The following is a 19,711-nucleotide window of genomic DNA, read 5'->3' on the forward strand; positions in this document are numbered from 1 at the left end:
GAGGAAATTTTCAGTTAACGCTGGCAACGCGTTGTGTGAACTGGCCAATAGGGTTTTGCGCCAGACGCTAACGCAAAAGCAAAACGCGTCTAGTGTTAACCAACCTTAATATTATTACTCTCTTGTTTGTTTTGTTGAATAATATTGGGCGGCGAAAAACGTTACGGTATATTTTTCCTTTGTACTATTACTAAACCGGCCCATAAGCTATAGTTAGAAATTCGAGCTCCTTTTGAGTCAATACAGGATATTACGCAGTGATAGTAGAATCCGATATATAGTTGGTAGACGAACAGAAATAATGGAGAACCGTTGTTGTTATAAGGAAGATAAGGCATAGAATTGCTACTGGAATTGTGGTGCATGGATATTTGATCAGTGGTGCGCGAACTAATGTTGTAGATATAATATGTTTGGATGAATTTTAGTCGCAAATTAATTTTCTCTTAGTAAGTTACGTTGACCTATAATGGGAAATGTTATTGCTTATTTGTTGCAGCTAAATGTGAATAAAATAGGTTATTTTGTAGTCTTTGGTAAGCACTATTACTCTGCGTTGCTTAGTTTGACGTCAAACGAAGCTTGTTCGCTTTTTGGCGTTGTTATCATGGAATAAATAGGATTGGAAATAAGAAACTGGGTGCTTCAGAGAAAAATATAGTTTTAAATCGGGCATGTTAACGGTGCAAGCAAAACTTTAGTTTAAAAAAGAAGCATTTTTTCGTCAATTCACCAACCACCATCATGTGACCAGTGACCACTGATGTGTGACCAACAGCCGAAAAGAGCATGTCGGGCGTTTCGCGATTGATTTTCCTTTATACGGCTTTTATACTAAAAAAACGAGGCTGGAATCACCGTGTTACGTTATCGTTCTATTTTAATTTTTGTCGCGTCTCCAATTCCTGTCATGTGATGTAGTCCAAAGTCATGTGATGGAACCCAAGTCCTATGTTGTTTCGCATTTCGCGTAAGTGGCGAAAATAGACCGCCAAAACAGTTACCTCGTTTTGTGAAGGGGCTCAGTATGCCCTGGTTCCTTTGAAGGGGCTTGGTTAGAAAAAATATGAAATATGTACTCAACAAGCAATATCAACATAGTAAAGTGAATCTGTCTAAAGTTCAAGCAGTTAAGGACAGGTATTTTAGCGGCCTGCTCCATTGGAGTCAGTTGTTGACTAGGAACGTGTGAGAGAATTAGACAGCCGTCAGCACTTGTCGTAAGGGCCAGCGCCCACTCAATTCACCGTGAGCACATCTCTTAATCACTACAATTTTAAATACAGTAACTGCGTGGGCTATAGCTGCAGCAATACTTGTTTGAGCCCAACCAGAAATAATCGAGGACCTTTGTCGTGGTCTGGGATTTGTAAAACCGCTTTTGATTTTTCAACGGTTTACAGATTCTGTCAGCTTCGATAGATGAAAATGCAAAACGATTTCATAGCTTTAAGACACAAAGAGAAACTTTTATGTTGTTGGTGGCATTTTCTTGCAACTTTGCATCAAATAGCTACAAATTTGGACAGAATGTGCGAAACTGTTACCAAAAAGGCAACAATAATAATGACGTCTAACAGGTACCAGGCACGAGCTCGCAAACACGTGTGTCGTGTGTGGCTGACGCAAAAACGAAATAAAAGAAGGTCTACGCTTTAAAGTAGGCTGGATTAAAAAGTGTGCTATGAGTTCCCGGTTGAGCCAAATCCCGGTTGAGCCCAACTTTAACGGCGTTGAACTTTTTAATTATGCTTTGACTTAAATTGCAGTTGCAGGAGTTTATTTGCTTTCGTTTTTGCAGGAGGTTTTTCATGATATCTTTGTCAGAAAAATAGGTACACCAATTGTGCACTCTCAATTTGGAGGAGTTAATTTGTTTTTCTTTTATGCAGGAGTTTTTTGTTATGAGAGCCGTGACAGGTCAATCAAAGCGATTATAGAGCCCACAGCGCAGTGGTTCTCAACCGGGGTGCCATTTCTAGTGCCCAAGGGAGCCGAGAGATATTTGAGCATCATTAATAGTCTGATTTTTGCTTAACTTTTAGAACTTTTTGTGTAAGATTATAATAGAATAAATCCATTTATATCTTCCTACTCTGTGTAGAGTTGGTGTGTGTTGTTCCAGTTCCGTTTAATATTGCATACTATGGATTCACTAATCTTGTAGGGGTGCCGCAATCTTTTGTATAATTTCTGACGTGTACCGCAAGCCAAAAAAGGTTGAGAACCACTGCCATAGAGATCCTGCTAACTGCGCTGGCGGCCAGTGGGGTATAGTGGTAGTATTTTGCTCTGTGAAAGTTCTTTGCAAATCTTCGACCTAACATGAAGACTCACGCATGCTTCCGTGTTTTTTTGCTGCTCTCTTTTGCGGGGGCTTTGTTCCTGATGATGAGGTTTCAAAAATGGACTGGACAGCGGTAAGAACAGATTTGAACATAATGCCTTTGCTTCGTACCAAAGCTACTGAATTCTTGTCCTGTAAACCAGGGTTTCCCTAAAGTTTTTGGACCACGGACCACTATTTGCGAATCTGTTATTTCGCGGATCGCATAATTAAAGTTAAGTTACTGTACTTAACAACTATTCTTATGGCAGTGGAGTTACCTACACAATTAAATTATTCTATAAGTTCACTTCGTTTCTCATCTCTGGTTCACAACAAACTTTTTACTCACTACTCTTCGCGCAACAAGAAAGATTTACGATACTGGACAGCAAAAGCTTTCGAAATCATTAAGTTGTGAATAACTAGCGCAATTATTGAATGGGTACGTACTGTACAACGTATATGTGTGACTTTTTAATTTCTTGTCATGTCGCAACAGACCACCTGATCAGTAGTCGCGTACCACCAATGGTCCGCGGACCCACCCGGTTCGATTTGTTTTAGACGCTTGTAGCGCTCAGGTTAGGATAATTCGGGGATTTGAAGCGTCTGTGTTAGGACTGGATAAAGGTGAACAGCGAATGTGCGGACTAGTCATCCATAACGAAACGTTGCCAAGCCATACCCTACAGTTTTGTATAGCACACAGACGCTTCAAAGCCCCGAATTATCCTAACTTCAACGCTACAAGCGTCCAAAACAGGGGTGTCCAACATGTGGCACGCGACATAATAAAAAATGGCACGCAAGCCCCAAAATATACAGCCATTTGTCAAAAAAGCTAAATTTGTTATACAGCATATTGTCATTGTTAATTTACAATACAAAACAATCCCAGCAATTACGACCACAACCATTACTTCTGATGTTATAACAATGCTATTCTGTTTTTAATTTTGAATAAAAGCGCTTTTTATATTAGAAAAAATATAGTTGTTAAACTTTGGCACGGGAAGAAGCTATAAGACAAAAATTGGCACGTCGGCATGTTTGAGTTGGACACCCCTGGTCTAAAACAAATCGAAGCGGTTGGCGGACCACAGTTTGGGAAACCCTGCTGTAGACCATTCAGATGTAAATTAACGTAATAAAGTTAAACAAATTACAAATTTGATTTAAATCTGTTTCATTTGTTTCTTTTTAATCTGCAACATGGCATTAAAAACCAGACTTGGACAACTAGATAATTCTAAAGCCATGATATTTGATAAAACTGACATTTCGCTGTTTACAAACGGTTCAGCAAAAATGATGCCATTAGGTATTGCCGAGTGCGATTTTATCAAAATTATTGTGATTTTTTTACTTGTATTTTACACTGATAATTGCATGAGGTATTTTGATTTTATCGACTATAGTGACTTGAGTATTTTTATTAAAATCTATAATTAGAATTTTCTTTTAAATTCTGATTATAGAATTAGAAAACTAGAATTATTTAGTAATTTTAATAAAAATACTCAAGTCACTATAGTCGATAAAATCAGAATCTGCCTGAATCCGAATGGTGAAAAACAAATGATTCTTTATACTTCTATATATAAATTAGGGCAAAGTGCGGCGTGTTATATTTTAATCGGAATAGCTTGTGTCCTGTAGTTCTAGTTCTAACCTTATTTCCTTTAGCAAATTTGCTACTTGATCCAGCGCCTTTGTTATTCTCGCAGTACACTGAACAAAGAATTTGAATAACAGACCAGCTCTTTGGTAGTGGTGATTTTTTTTAGAAATTAAAATAAAATCGTGCAATCCACTTTGAAAATGCAGGCGCACCACGAGGTTGAAAGGCTCAGAGAACTACTCGACGTACGGTGAAGTAAAAGAGGAAAAAGCTTTTAAGTACGACTTCGACGAAAAAAGAAACGGAACAGAAGAGGAACCCTTTCGTCGACCACGTTTAACCTTCCTCAAAGAACCCAACATTATGGAACCCAAGCCCTGCCAAGGCGATGCCTGCGTTCACATCAATAGTAAGTATAGCATAGGGATACATACTGTGTTGCATCTTTCATTGAATAATGATATGGTCACTGTAGAATGTAGGTCACCTTTAATGTAAAGTAGCATGCATTAGCGTATGGTTGTTTCTCGACTTGCTCCTCTCTGAGCTTGTGTAGCCCAGTTGGTAGAGCGACGATCTTGGTATGACCGAGGCTGTGAGTTCGAACCTCAACACAGACTAGTTTGACGAATAAAATGCAGCAAGCAACAGTGTTACGGTTGTTTCTCGACTTGCTCCTCTCTGAGCCTGTGTAGTTTGGTAGTGTGACGGTCCTGGTATGACCGGAGGTCGTGAGTTCAAACCTCACTGCAGGTTAGTAGTTTTTCTGGCCTGCCTTGCTTGCATTATTGATCGAAAGATTCGGTGGGTCTGCGATGCCTTTCGGTGTACTAGTAGAGATATGTCCGATACTTGGTGTTTAATTCCAATACTAATACCTTGATTTTGTGGGCAAAAAAGCAAATGTGGAAAATTTTGTTTAAGCGCGGTGTTTCGCAACTTTTATTCCCATCGACCTAAACTTAAGTATTTCATATTTATCAAACCCATATTAACACCTTATTCTAGTGCAGTGGTTCTCAACCTTTTTTCTTTCGTGGCCCATTTTCGTTGCACAAAAATTCTGTGGCCAAATAAATTTTTATAAAAGAACAAACTATGAAAAAGGTTTTGAAAAAAAAATAACGTACCATATAGCACAGCTTATTTATTCTCGCTTCTGAAGAATAAATTTACTTTCATTCTCAATTCCTCCCCAAGCCAGTTTTCCTGTAGAGTTAGGTATAGTGACACAAATGAAATTCTTCAAAAAATCTAGCTTTTTTAAATTGGCCTGTGGCCCACCTAAAAAGTTTCCATGGCCCACCAGTGAGCCATGACCCACTGGTTGAGAACCGCTGCTTTAGTAGATTGCTTCCGAACCTAAATGTTGGAGCCATCTCGCTTCGAACCAATTTAAATAAATCTAATCATATTAAACTACTGCAGTCGGCGACCCAACAAAATCAAGCGACGACTCAATATTGGCTGATTGAAAAACACTACAGTATCATCACCAGTTAATGTGACTGAAACATTTCCTTCTTTTTCCTAAACTTGACACGCACTGGGCGAGTACCGATACTGCTATTTAATATCGGGTATCAGCTCCGATATTGTCAAACTTCACTAATTTAGAGATTAAGAGCAGCGGTTCTCAACCAGTGGGCAATGGGTCACTGGTGGGCCATAAGAACATTTGAGGTGGGTCACAGACCAATTTAAAAAAGCAAGATACAATTTCATTTGTGTCACTATATTTAATTTTACAGGAATAGTGGCTTATTAAAAAGGAATATAAATTTATTGTTCAGTCGCAAGTAGCTCACTAATCCACGCTTAAAAAAACAATCTGTTTTGAAATATGTTCTGCTGTGTTTTGTTCTAAACCTATTTTACAGAGTTTTCTTTCTTAAAAGGTTGTTGACAAATGTTTTGCAACGTAAATGGGCCACGAACGACAAAAGGTTGAGAACCACTGGATTACAGCTTATTTTTTCCTAAACTAGACACTTTGCTGGACGAGTACCAATAGCACTATTTGGCATTGGGTATCGGCTCTCATCCATATATTCGACGTTCTCTAATCCGGAGTTTAAAGCTTCCTTTTTTCCAAACTATAGACACGCGCTGGACGATGGTAAACTTTATCAAATCGAAGACGAGCAACTTTGCAAATCGCGCCGACGTTCGTCGAACATGGGCCGACACACACTATTCCAACAGAGCAGCATTCTTCACAGTTTTTGTGGTGGCTAGGGCTGCAAATGAGAGAGAGGCTGCTCTACTTCAGGAGGAACACGAGAGGTTTGGAGATCTGCTGCAACTAGACGGGCCCGATGAGTACAGGTTTCATTTGTTCTACGTCTAACTACAAACTTCAGCCATTATCTTTTTTTTATTCGAAATGTTTAAAAATCCAACCTACCTCTGTATGAGCTTTGAAATTCATTCCACATCTCACTACAACCTCCAGTCATTATCGTAATATTTATGTAAAATGATCACAAAATGCTACCTACATCTGTTTGGCCTGATATTCTTATTACGTTTTACTACAACCTCCAGCCATTATCTTAAGATTATTTGAAACGTTCAAAGTGCAACCTACTTCTGTATGGACTTTGATATCCATTCTACGTCTTACTACAACCTCTAGTGATTATCTTATGTTTCATTAGAAAGGTTTACAAAATGATACCTACTTATTGCCCGATGAGTACTCTATGCCCGATGAGTACAGGTGTATGTATGTATATGAGGAGGACACTTGAATTGTGCTTAGGTTCAGGGTTGTAATGACTTAAGTTAATAACTTGACTCAAGTCACTGTTTTTAAATGACTTGTCTTAAGTCGTTTGGGCAAAATTACTTGACTAGACTCAAGTCTTTTGGACAAATGACTTGACTTGATTTGACTGAAGTCTTATGGGCAAAATGACTTACCTTGACTTGTCTGAAGTCTTTTGGGGAAAATGACTTGACTTGACTAAAGTCTTATGGGCAAAATGACTTACCTTGACTTGACTGAAGTCCTTTGAGCAAAATGACTTGACTTGATTTGACTGAAGTCTTTTGGGCAAAATTCCTTGACTTGACTCAACTCTTTTGGGCAAAATGACTTGACTTGACCCGACTTAAGTCTTTTGAGCAAAATGACTTGACTTGACTGAAGTGTTTTGAGCAAAATGACTTGACTTGACTCGACTTAAGTCTTTTGGGCAAAATGACTTGACTTGACTTAAGTCTTTATAGCAAAATGACTTGACTTGACTTAAGTCTTATGGGCAAAATGACCTACCTTGACTCGACTGAAGTGTTTTGAGCAAAATGACTTGACTTGAACACGTAGTTAAACGTTTCGAATCAGTCTTTTTTCATTTTAAACATAAAAAAGTGTAACTTATTTCTAACAAATTATTTTCACTGGTTTAAGGTACGTTCCATTGAAGACACTTGCAGGAATGCAGTGGGCCTCCGAAAACCTCCCCGTGCAATATTTCTACTCTTCTGGTGACGATGATTTCTTGATTCATGTCGGAAGAGTGCAACAAATCATCGACGAGTACATTAAGATAGTTGACAAGTGGGTTTAGTCTATTAGGTTTTGCGGTTGTTCTTTGGAAATAACGTTTTCTGTTTGCTTACAAGGTGTATTTGGTAGGGATCCGAAATTGGTAAAAATAGGATGATCAGGTGGCTGTGTATGAAAACAAATTTTATTGTATTCTCGACAAGCTTCATCGCAGGTCTTAGTAGAAATGCAGCATTTCAATACAATTTGTCTTTATGTAGGGTAATCAAGTGACACCCTATTAAGCATTAGGCAAATACCACCATTTACAAGTATTCATTCAAAATAGGACAATAAATGTGTTGTAACTTTGTACATCAAGAGTTTTTTTTTTTCTTTTATTTTGTTTCACACCAATTTGTAAAAATAACGTCGCCGCTTATGCAAATTAAAGTAAAATCTAATTTTTTATAGTTGATTTTTTGTATAATTTAGTTTGCAATTAAGTCCTTCGTGTATTTTAATTGCTTTTATTTCTACTTGATACGAAAAGCTTGTTGAAAATACAAAACATTTATTCACACAGGTGATTAAAAAAAATGAAAAACGATTTAAATATTAAAAGATTATACCAGTAGGTTAAGGCGCCATAAAGTTTTTGTTACCTTTCTACGATCAAAAATGTGTTAAGGTTGCGGGTAATAGTCCAACAGCGTCTGTGCTCATAGAAGCCCGGTACATTGTTGGTTGTCACACTTTGAGCTTCCAACCGTCTATAAAAAAAATAGAAGAATGGTTCTAATTAGCAAAATTGACGACGGCTGTTTAAAAAAACCCTGGTTGTTTAATTATTTGAATAATTCTTGTTTTTTACCAGTTTTTGTAAAAAAAAATCTTACTTACACCAATGCAGCATGCTGTTTGCTTTCCAGACAACAGTGGCCTACATTTCCAATAATCTGCACGTACAGGACGATGCCCAATTTGGAGCCTTACCGCGAGCCCAATGGTCAGTTCAAGAAGTGGTTCGTCTCTCGCCAAGAATACAAGTGGCCCTACTACCCAAAGGGGTGCTTTGGTGGCTACTATTCGACCAGTGTCGCCCTGGTCACTCAACTCTTTCAAACCTCGACTACCGAGAGGTACAATTCGCTGGCGTTTGCTGTTTTATTAATTTCCTGATGGTAATTCACTAATATTTTATAAGAGGTACAATGCGCTGGTGTTTGCTGTTTTATTAATTTCCTGATGGTAATTCACTAATATTTTATAAGAGGTACAATGCGCTGGTGTTTGCTGTTTTATTAATTTCCTGATGGTAATTTACTAATATTTTATAAGAGGTACAATGCGCTGGTGTTTGCTGTTTTATTAATTTCCTGATGGTAATTCACTAATATTTTATAAGAGGTACAATGCGCTGGTGTTTTTTTTATCTATTTTAACTAAATTTGCATTCTGGGACCGTTTGTTACCTTTAATCTACATAAATAAGGTATCCAAAAATGCTACCCAGTTCCAACTGTAGGTCACCATCTAGTAGTAGATATCGGGGGCCTGACGGTCCCATTGGGCCACCACCCGGGGCTGTCCTGTCCCACTATCATAAGCAGAAACAACATAAAACATACGGTAAATACAAAAGCCTTTAGTTGGTAATTAATAATAACTCATGCCCTCTAAAATAGCATAAAATTTGAGTTATATCAGCTAACGTTGCGTTTCAGGTATTAGGAAGCCGAAAAGGTAAACGTTAACATAATATAATGAAAGCACACATATTAACTGTCGCGATTTTAGTTCCCAGCACTCCGGTCTGAATTCTGTGGCTGGTGAACACACCAAATTTTTTCAAAGCAATTTGTGTGCAAACCTGAATCGGTGTATTGCCACTTAAATCCAGAATATATTTGATTATCAATACATTTGGCAATCAACGAACTCGGTAATTTTCGTAGCGTGATTAGGCTTTTCATTTTATATCTCTTGTATAGAAACGGGTACAACATTCGCCTACTATTTTTTGATAAAAAATAGATTATTAGAACACCATTTCGGACCACGTGAGCGCGGACTATGCAAAGAAAAATACGTTAATGTTTAATATTTGTAAATGGCCGTATTTGTCTAATTCTAAATACTTTCTTTGACCTGATGAAGCACGGTTGTGCGAAAGCTTGTCGAGATTTTAATACAACTTGTTTTTATATAGTGCAACCTGGTTACCATACTAATAACTAAGGCGACAAACTTAATTCAACTCAAAAGGTAACTTTGTCTTTACTTGAACTTTAGTAAAAAACAAATAATTTTACTATGGTGTCCTTATATCAATATCCCCCAAACACATTTTCTCCCCTCCCTGGTTTGTGCAAAATCGAATCTGCCTATAATTTTTGGCCACAAACGTTTTTTTTTTCGACGATATTCAATGTTCAGCAAAAAAATATTGACGTGGGCAATTTTCGTTAACGAGAAAAGTGAGGGGTCCGTTTTGCCCCGGGGGTCCGTTTTGCCCCGCTTTCCCCTAAAATATTTCATCTTGAAAACCTGAAAACCTTTGCCTTTAGGTATCTGCGAGTAGACGACATTTGGGTGACCGGGATACTACGAATTAAACTGGACATCCCGGACGGAATGGTAATAACGCCTAAATACCAGATGGCAAGCCACGGACTGGGCGGGAAGGCGTCATCGGCCAAAAATATCTTCTAGAAAAAGTGACATTTTTTCGTTCGCGACCAACTATGCAAAGCTTCAAGTAGCGTGCTGAGCAGAGGCGTAGTCGGGGTATTTTGCGCCCGGGGGCAAACTGTAAAGTTGGCGCCCCCTCCTTCATGTTTAATCACATTTTCTATTACATTAACCCAATATATATTACCTTTATATAAAGCAATTCAAATTATAGAACATTGTATTCAAGGAGTAGCCTCATTTGGGCCTTTGTAAGCCTCATTTTGGCGCCCCTGTACCTTGGCGCCCGTAAGTCATTAGTTGGATAAAGTCATTAGTTGGCTGGTGAAGTCAAAGTTGAATTCTTAGCCCTAACAGACGTTCTGCGAAAGTTTTCATGTTTCTCATTTTTTTCAGCCTCTTGCAGACAACCACAACCCTCGTGGCTGATTGCTTACCTAGAAATACATATTATTTTTTACCTTTGTAGGCTAGGTCTACGTTTTTCTATTATTACGTCAGATGGCAAGCAAAGACATGCCTTTATGGATCTAGGTAGGAAACCGTGTAAAAATTCAGCACTGTTTGACGTGTACTTACTAAGTCGTTTTTGCGCGCGTAATTCATTATTTTTCTAATGTTAAAGCCACGTATGACACAGGTTGTCTGAATGACGAAACTATGTGAGTTCGTAATGACGTAGCCATGTATCTGGATTATTTTGTGATTTAAAAAAACGGTACAATTTGGTTTGAGATCGAAAGGCAATGTAAAATCTTTACAGCTAGGGTTGCCAACCGTCCTTTATTGCAAAGGACAGTCCTTTATTTTCCTTTTTTGTCCTTGTCCTTTTTGACATTCATAAAGGACGCCAAATGTCCTTTATTTTGATCTTTTTTACTAGATTTCATTCAAAAACGTTATTATTTAGAATATCTATTAAAAATCAAGAGCACGTATCATGTATGTGAAAATGCCTTACTAGCTACCGAAGCAAATAAAATCGTTACTAAAGCTTAAAGATCCGATTCAGTTGACAGGTAGCAGCTGTGGTGTGTGGTTTGTCGCGTTGTGCGGCAGTGCCATTGGAATCTAATTTCTAGGTTCTGTTTAGAGCGTTTCTTTATCGCTGCCAAACAGTATAGTCAAATTTGAGTTGCGCTTAAGACAATAAGACTTCTTCCAGTCCTTTATTATGTTACTGAGAGTAAACAGCTACAAGATAATGCCATCATAAAAGACTAGAAGTGCTTAGTTAAGCCTTTAGCTCCCAAAGTTTGGGCAAAATTTTGATTCTAAATAAAGAAGGGAATTCAAGGGATGTGCATTGTTCAAGCTTACGATAGCATCCAGCCTAATCTGCATGGGTATCGAAAAGAATTCTGTCGCTAAGGCTACTTCTGCACTAAAAAAAAAAAAAAAAAAAATATATGAATATATTCAAAATCGTTTCATACGTACTCTCTCTTCCTGGAACTTCTGCATATTGCGACATTCAGTGTCATGTCCTCAAAATGGCGAGATGAACGAAATAGATGCTCAGTTGACCTAATTAAAAATGAGCTTTTTATATATTTTAATTTCGCGAACACATGTCAAGAATTTTCAGAGAAGATCAAACAAGATTCTGTGCTACTTAAGACAGCAAAATCTCAGAAAAAATATAATTTAAAAAAATAATAGTTACAAATATACTACGAATAAATGAACATTCTATAATGTATTTCTTATTTGTGTTATTTCATGCATGTCATAAACTCATAATTACCATTTTTGAAATTGTTAAAAAGGAAAATACGTGTTTTTGTTACTTTTAAGTTATGTAACGCAACCATAATGGTTATGTTTAAATATTTTGTGAAAAAGGATATATATATATATATATATAAAACATATGCATATTATTTTTTGTCCTTATTTTCCATTGACAAAATTGGCAACCCTATTTACAGCAAACATGCTGAATTGAGAAGTTTACACGCAAAGTATTTAATGCATGGTTTGTTATTGTTATTTGATATTTTAATGCTAGAAAATTGTTTCAAAAGCTTTATGGAGAAGTGTTGCGCTTTTGAACTGCCCACGAAGTCAACGTTTAAAAACCGTTGAAATAATGTGTTGTGTAAGCGGAGCGCATTTAAAAACTGTAGCCCACTCAAGTAAGTTACAAAACCTTAAGTCTCGGCTACAGCGTGTAGTACGAACTTTAGTTCTTATTTGGTGCAAAAAAATGGAAGTGTGTGGCTATATGAAGCTGCTTTCTTGTCGTAATATGCATTGTTAAACCTTGTGTAAGGTTAATTTCTACCTGTATTATTGAAATTTTGTGTATGTTATGCATTCCATTTATAGCAATATTACGTAGCCTGTATGAAACGTGTATCCTTGTTCTAGCTGTAGTTCACATTTTAATAAAAAACAAAGCTTTTTGATTTTCTAAATATTTTGGAGCAAAACATTGTGTTTACCAAGCCAAGATGTAAAGTAAAAGTGGATAACGTTTTCTTTACAGTACAAGGTGCACCTGTAAGGAATCCGAAACAAATGGTAATCAGATGGCACTATTTAAAGACAAATTATAATGTATTCTCGACAATTGCTTTCATTTCTACTTTGACCTGACGAAGCACGATTGGGCGCAAGTTGGTTGAGAATACAATACATTTATGAAAAAAATGAAAAACTTTTTAAATATGAAAAGATTATCAGCAGGTTAAAGTGCCATAAAGTTTCTTACCTTTCCAATGTCGAAGAATGGGTTAAGTTTGTTGATAACATAGTGGTAAAGGCAAACCAAATCCACTTGCGAGTTCCTGGGATGTTCTAACCGCGATATGTTAGGCCAAGCTATACCACTTTTCTTCAGCATATACCGCCCCATGCAAACATAGGTTAACGACCTTTCTGTGTTGTTACACTCGCCTAAAATCACAAATCCCTCAGCTTTTAGAAAAACAATTTTTCATGACGCTAAGTTTTACATACTGTTAAATGATTTGTACTTGAAAAACTAAAACCTGTGGTCATATTAGTTCAGCGAAAAGCTTCATTTAACTCCTAGTTGATATTGCTTTTGTACTGGCTTCCTGTTGGATATAATAGTAAATAAGAAGTTTTGTTTAAGAGATCTGTTTGGTTGTTATGAAACTGGCGTGTTGGTAAAAATATCGCAAAATTTAAGAAAGTGACTTTAAAATATTACACGGTTTTAAAAAAAACACGCAGTGCTTAAGGCATGCAAAATGTGTCGCACAAACTCCATAATATATATATATATATATATATATATATATATATATAGTAATACTAATCAAAAGGTGAAATAAAAGGCTTACTAAAAAGGGTTAAAACTGAGCATACCACATTTATGCTGATAACTTTTTTAGTAACCAGCAGCTTGGTGGTGATCAGCTGTTAAAACATTTGTTTCGAAACAATTACCGATTGTTGTTGCCCATGATTTTAGCTTTGTTGATCCCAAAATAAAGTTAAAATTAGTTTTTATGATCCAACTTTTTTAAGCCATATTTTTTAGTAATTTGGTTGTTTTTGTTAATATTATTTGACTTGCTGTAAATAGCTACGTCTGCTAATTTTTTAGTAAATCAAATTTGGTAAGATATTTAGTCGTATTTTCAAACATTCTGAACTGTACTGGGCGAAATTGTTCCATTCAAGCCTAGTCTTTCATAGCGGTCATGAATCTAAGTTTTGTTTGAACAGCACATCTTTGCGTTATCCCTATGCCAGCAAAGCACGAAGCCCAACAAAGTTACAGCAAAGAGGTCGTCAAATGTTGCATTGGAATTTGCAAATAGGATTGCAAACATCAAAGACGTTCAGTGGTAACTAGCCTGACAAACCACTGTGTATGCGTGTACGAATTATTCCAACGAGCTGGTTTAAGCATGCGAAAGTGCTGCAAATTAAGAAAACTGCAAAAATTCAGGATTATTTTGCTGCTAACAATCGTATTTTCGTCGACCATTCTCGTTTTTCTTATGAATGGAGTCACAAGGTAAACAAAATTAAGTAGGCTAAGATGTTTTCTTAAGTTTGCCAGCAAACAATTTAGGGTGCTGGTCTAGAATCCTACCACAGCGTTCAAACAATAATTAAGTCTACGCACAATATTTTGGTTAGGGTGTCGGTTAGTGTTTGGGTGAGGTATGGTCAACTGTTATTATTTAAAGGTAGTTGCTTGACCCACCCAAATCCAGACGCTAATTGCACCCTAACCAAAACTAGGCATTATTGCAGGATTTTAGGCCAGCACCTTATTTGGGTTAGGATGCGGGTTAGTGTTTGGGTTTGGGTAGGTTATGCAATATCATTAAACAATAATACTGGGACCACACTCACCCAAACACTAACCGACACCCTCACCCAAATAATGTGCGTTGCTTTAATAATTGTTTCAACGCTGTGATAGGATTTTAGACAAGCGCCAAATGTCGCACTACTACTACACAAACCAATTTTAAGACCCTGAACCTAGTAGGCAATATAGGATTACAATTTTTTTTAGACCACTTAGGTGCGTTTTAATAACATTTTTAGGAGAACTTAAATAAGATCGTAAAAAAGGTTACTTTTTTGTAAATTATATATATATAAATTGTTTAAAACATTGTGCAAATACTTCTATGTTCGTTTAACTTTAACCAAATACTATGTTGTAATTTTTAAAACACAAACAGTTCACTTAAGTGTAATGGTTTTAATGCCTTGACAAAAATGTTGACAAAATCTTACAGCTTACTTTGTGCGTTTGTAGTTATCGCAAAAGCATTTCTATAAAGTCGGACAGCGCCCAGTCGAAGTACGTCTACAATTTTGATGAAAACACCACGTCGAAGAACTTTGTTAGGCCGCGTTTCAAGTTTCTCAAAGAGCCGGAAAAAATCTGGGACATCGAATGTCAAAACAACAGTTGTACAGGTTCACTAATATATTATTTGCCTCTGTGATTTGTTAAATTAATTAAATAAATACGCTCGATAGGTGAACACAATTGTTTTGTAAAAAAATATAAATATTTATATGTTAAGGAAAAATGGATTAACGAAACAGCATTTTACAGCCGCATGCGACTTATTGTATATTAGCGTAGAAAGATAAGTTGATTTCATGTCGTTTAGAAAATTGTTATTTAACAGTATTTTTCGGTATTTATTTATATCGTACGTACTGAACTTTTAAAAAATCTAAAATTGGGCTACACTAATCGTCAGGCAATGGCAAATGTATAACAAAATAGTCGGATAGGCGAGACAAGCGTAAAGGTTGGTTAACATTAGACGCGTTAAGCCATTAGCGTCTGGCGCCAAGCGCTAGCGTCGTCCAGTTCACACATAACGTGTTGCCAGCGTTAACGGCAAATTTCCTCGCTTCTAACCGAAAGCGTCAAAGTTGAAATATTTCAAGTTTTCGCAACCGAAAGCGTTTAAAAAAAAACGTGTTACGTTAACGCCAGACGCGTTTAGTGTGAACCAACCTTAAGGTTTGTGGTAACAGTCTAAAAGCCAGCCATGTAAGCAGGCACATTTTTATGGCTCGATTCTGGGTAATATTTGAAATGCATTTTTGGCCTTAGTTTGCATCGACAAAAACCGCTTACTGCTGTTGAAAGATCGATTAAGCCTTAATATATAGAAAAACTTGCATTGAAAATGTTTTAGGCTATGGTGAAATCCAGTGTTGTAAACAAGTCATTTTGAACCAAGGCAAGTCATTTTAGAGAAAGCCGACTTCAAGTTAAATCACTGATATAAACTATTGAAATTGGTAAACTCGCCCGGTTATGAGTTACTAGTCAACTAAAAATTAACAAAAAACGGCATTTAGCAATCTAGTCGTGTTGCGTGCAAAAATTGAGTTAATAGCTTTTAAAGTCTGTGCTGTTCAACCTTTTTTGGTTTGGTGAACCCTTAAAGTTGTTGTGACTAACTCATGCACCTAGTTTACTTAAAAGGTAAAAAAAGTAAAAGGGTAAAAGCAGTATGAAAAATCTTTAAGCATATCAATATCATTATGTCAATTAAACCGAGCGGATCTGCCGAAGTTTTTCACACTGTCGGTGAGAGTTCGATTTTGGCTGCAGGCTGCTTGCGAATACTGCAGTAGTTTGCATGGCATAAAACAGCATTCAAACAAACTTAAGAAAATAGCAAAGAGACTATTTAATTACCGTTTTATCAATAAAAATGTGAAGTATTAATGGTTCTTTGAACGTTTGTGACGAACCCTTGTATACCTTTTTGTACTGGTGCACTCTGAGCACACCGTTTGAAGAAGCATTGGCTTAAGTTATAAAACAAATGTTAAACGAAAACACTTTTATTCAGCCCAAGTCGTTCCACCTAATGGCTTAAGTCCAAGTCAAATTATTTGTCTAAAAGACTTAAGTCAAGTTAAGTCATTTTTCCAAAAGACTTAAGTCAAGTCCTTTGTCTAACTCTAATAGACTTAAGTCAAGTCCTTTGTCTAACTCTAATAGACTTAAGTCAAGTCCTTTGTCTAACTCTAATAGACTTAAGTGAAGTCCTTTGTCTAACTCTAATAGACTTAAGTCAAGTCCTTTGTCTAACTCTAATAGACTTAAGTGAAGTCCTTTGTCTAACTCTAATAGACTTAAGTGAAGTCCTTTGTCTAACTCTAATAGACTTAAGTCAAGTCCTTTGTCTAACTCTAATAGACTTAAGTCAAGTCAAGTCACTTTGTCTAAAATACCTCAAATGTTTCCTTCTTTTTTAAGACATCCGCTGGTTCATGGTTAACTTCATCAAGTCGAGCGTGAAGCATTTCGAGCACCGCTCTCAGCTTCGATCGCACTGGCGGGATTATTACTTGGAGGGCGGCGACCACACCGTTAAGTTTAAGAACGTGTTCGTGGTCGCTTTGGACGGCAACTCCACAAACCAGGCTCGCTTGGATGGCGAGCACTCTAGGCACAGAGACATACTACAGATGGACACGCCAGAACTATACAGGTAACAGGGTAGATATTGCTTTAAAAATCGCTGATGCCAGTCTGGCGACTGTACGCCAATCAAAACTGGCCAACACTTGCTTTTGTTTAATAAAATATTTATATTTAAGTGTATTTTTTAACTGATTTTTTGTGGTGGGGGGCGATTGATGAATATATACCAACGGTTCCCGAACTTTACCGGTAAACTGTTGCCTTTTGCGGATGCACACCAAGCGAACATAAATCGAGTAAAATTGCTTTTATTTTTTTTCAAACGGAAACAGATTTTAAAGGCAAACGCACAACGGGTGTTTTTTTTTACAAACAAATGATTAATATTTTCCCAACGCACCGGGTTGTTCTTTTTTACAAAAGCAACGAATTGTGTTTAAGCGAGGGCAAACCGTTTTTTTAAGCAATGTAAACGAAATGTTTTTAGCAAACATTGTGTTTTTAGCAAACTTAACGAATTGGATTTTAGTTGAAGCAACAGTTTATATTTACAAACGAATAAAACTAAAAAAAACGGTTTTAAACGATCCAGTGCCGTTCTTCTACACCTAAACCCGACTAGTCCAAACGTTTCCCATTACCGTCCAGGTACGTGCCGCTAAAGACGCTGGCTGGCATGCAGTGGGCCTACGACAACCTACCACGTCACTTTCTATACTCATCTGGTGACGACGATGTGCTGATAAACGTTGCAAACCTACGGAAGACGGTCGACAAGGTTCTCACGCGAATGTACGCCAATGACTGGCCACACTTTCCCTTCATTTGCACTTACAGGTAAAAATCAGACTTGGACTACTAGATTTATTTTAGCTCCTTTTCAAAATTATAGATTAGAAATAAAATTAGATGATTTTAGTTTTTTTTAATTAGATTAGGATTAGAATTACCGAATTTTTGAAAACCAGAATTTGAACTAGAATTACAATTTTTAAATCGCAATTTATTCTAGTAAAGTGAAAGGTAATTATTTGTTTTTAATTGGTATACATTTCAGCATGAAGCCTATGTATTGACTGAAATATCGGTTTATCGAAAACGTCGGCCGATATATCGGTATCGGTAGAATTTTGCCGATATTTACAAAAAGAATATGAAACAGTCTTTCCTTAAAAAAAAAATTTCTTCCTTTTTTTCTGCAATTTTTTTGTATAGCATCACGCCAAGTTAATATGTAAATAAAGTTTAATAAATATAGATATAATACTGAAATGCCATTTGGATTTTATGTTAAAAAATGAATAAAGATTTATTCGAAACGTTCACAAAATGTTGCCTATTTTAGAATGGACTTTGATATTCTTGCTACGTCTTATTACAACTTCCAACCATTATGCTCCAAAATTTATAGATTTTCTTCATTTCAAATTTCACTATATTCAACTTAAGTTATATAGATATAAACAAATCAGCATCGGGTTGGTAAAATGTTAAAATTCGGTATCAGCATCGGTCTAACACACAAAAAACGTAGTATCTGTCGATCTCCATTAACAGGGCCACGTCCCGCTCCAAGCCGTACAGACACAAGGACGGTAAGTACAAGCAGTGGTACATCTCTCCACGCGAGTACAAGTGGCCCTACTACCCTCGCTTCTGCTACGGCGGCTTCTACACATCCAAGATGGACTTTATGCGCCGCATCTACCGCCTTTCACGCACTGTGCCCTACCTACGCGTCGACGACGTTTGGATTACTGGTATATTGCGTCTACAGACCGGCATGCCCGACCAAATGCTGCTCACGCCCAGGCTAAAGGTGGCTGTACACGGAGGCGGTCGCACTCCGGACGAGGTTCGGCGCCTTGAGGAGAAAAAGAAGAAGCCAAAACCGAAAAAGCCAGACCCTCTCTTCATGGGCGTGAACCTCTCAGATCTCAGCTCTTCGCTGCAGGAGCGAGCTATGAGAGCAATGTCGGCCCGCCGCTACGAGAAGGTTCAACCGCCGCCGCCTCTACCCCAACTGTAACTTGTTCCTCTGCGGGGAATGAACGTCCATTTTCCGGCCAGCCCTTTTGAAAATGGTGGCCGCCGCCGCCGAAAAGCGACCGCACGATTTTTGTTTGTCGCAAGGAACGCCCAAAGACGTTATTCGCGGTATGTTTGTCTGTTGTCGCGATTCAACTAACTTTCGTACACGATCGGTGAAATGATTTGCGCAGAACGTTGCCCTCCAACCTTTGTCAGTTATGTTCAAATTACAAACAGTTAACTGGTGCGTTCATTGCCCACGCTGTTTGTTGGTTATCTAGTTTCTATGCGTTCGCAAGACATTAGATTCTGCAAGCATGAACAGTGTTATAGCCATAACTAATTTCGAATGCCCGTAATACTAGCATAAACTAAACCGTATTTTGTGTTTTGTGATATAAATCAAAACTTACTTTCAAGACAGAATTTTAAATGCCAAACCCATTTACTTGCAATACCAAATGCTGTTTAAGGATTTAAAATATTACGTAAACGCCCTTCGAACATTGATGCTTCAATCGTTTTTGGTTGTGTGCTAATATGCAAGAGCTTCATTTTCATTTCACAGCACTCGCAAATAAAATTAAATTAAAGAGTCAATAATTGCTGCTTTGTTTAAAAACGAGTTTTGTTATAAAC

General features: G+C 37.2%; 1 protein-coding gene across 1 annotated transcript; it reads left to right on the forward strand.

Annotated features, from left to right (window-relative positions):
• LOC146134857 (uncharacterized) lies at positions 1 to 19,070 on the forward strand. The gene is made up of 9 exons (XM_083395690.1): positions 1 to 2,420; positions 4,157 to 4,359; positions 6,053 to 6,278; positions 7,366 to 7,515; positions 8,376 to 8,585; positions 10,014 to 10,153; positions 16,874 to 17,108; positions 17,690 to 17,878; positions 18,599 to 19,070. Exons 1-9 carry the CDS (start codon positions 2,326 to 2,328, stop codon positions 19,068 to 19,070), a joined length of 1,920 nt encoding a protein of 639 aa, XP_083251816.1. The 5' UTR covers positions 1 to 2,325.
• Positions 19,071 to 19,711: the final 641 nt, after the last annotated feature.

The sequence above is a fragment of the Ascidiella aspersa genome, chromosome 8 (assembly GCF_963924565.1).
Source record: "Ascidiella aspersa chromosome 8, kaAscAspe10.2, whole genome shotgun sequence".
In the NCBI taxonomy this organism is placed as follows: domain Eukaryota; kingdom Metazoa; phylum Chordata; class Ascidiacea; order Phlebobranchia; family Ascidiidae; genus Ascidiella; species Ascidiella aspersa.

Bases quoted from the DNA above. Each gene is read 5' to 3' on its own strand.
- LOC146134857 (XM_083395690.1), top strand. From the start codon at position 2,326: ATGAAGACTCACGCATGCTTCCGTGTTTTTTTGCTGCTCTCTTTTGCG. The intron at 6,279-7,365 runs GTTTCATTTGTT...CACTGGTTTAAG, and splicing joins GACGGGCCCGATGAGTACAG to GTACGTTCCATTGAAGACAC. The intron at 17,109-17,689 runs GTAACAGGGTAG...ATTACCGTCCAG, and splicing joins GACACGCCAGAACTATACAG to GTACGTGCCGCTAAAGACGC.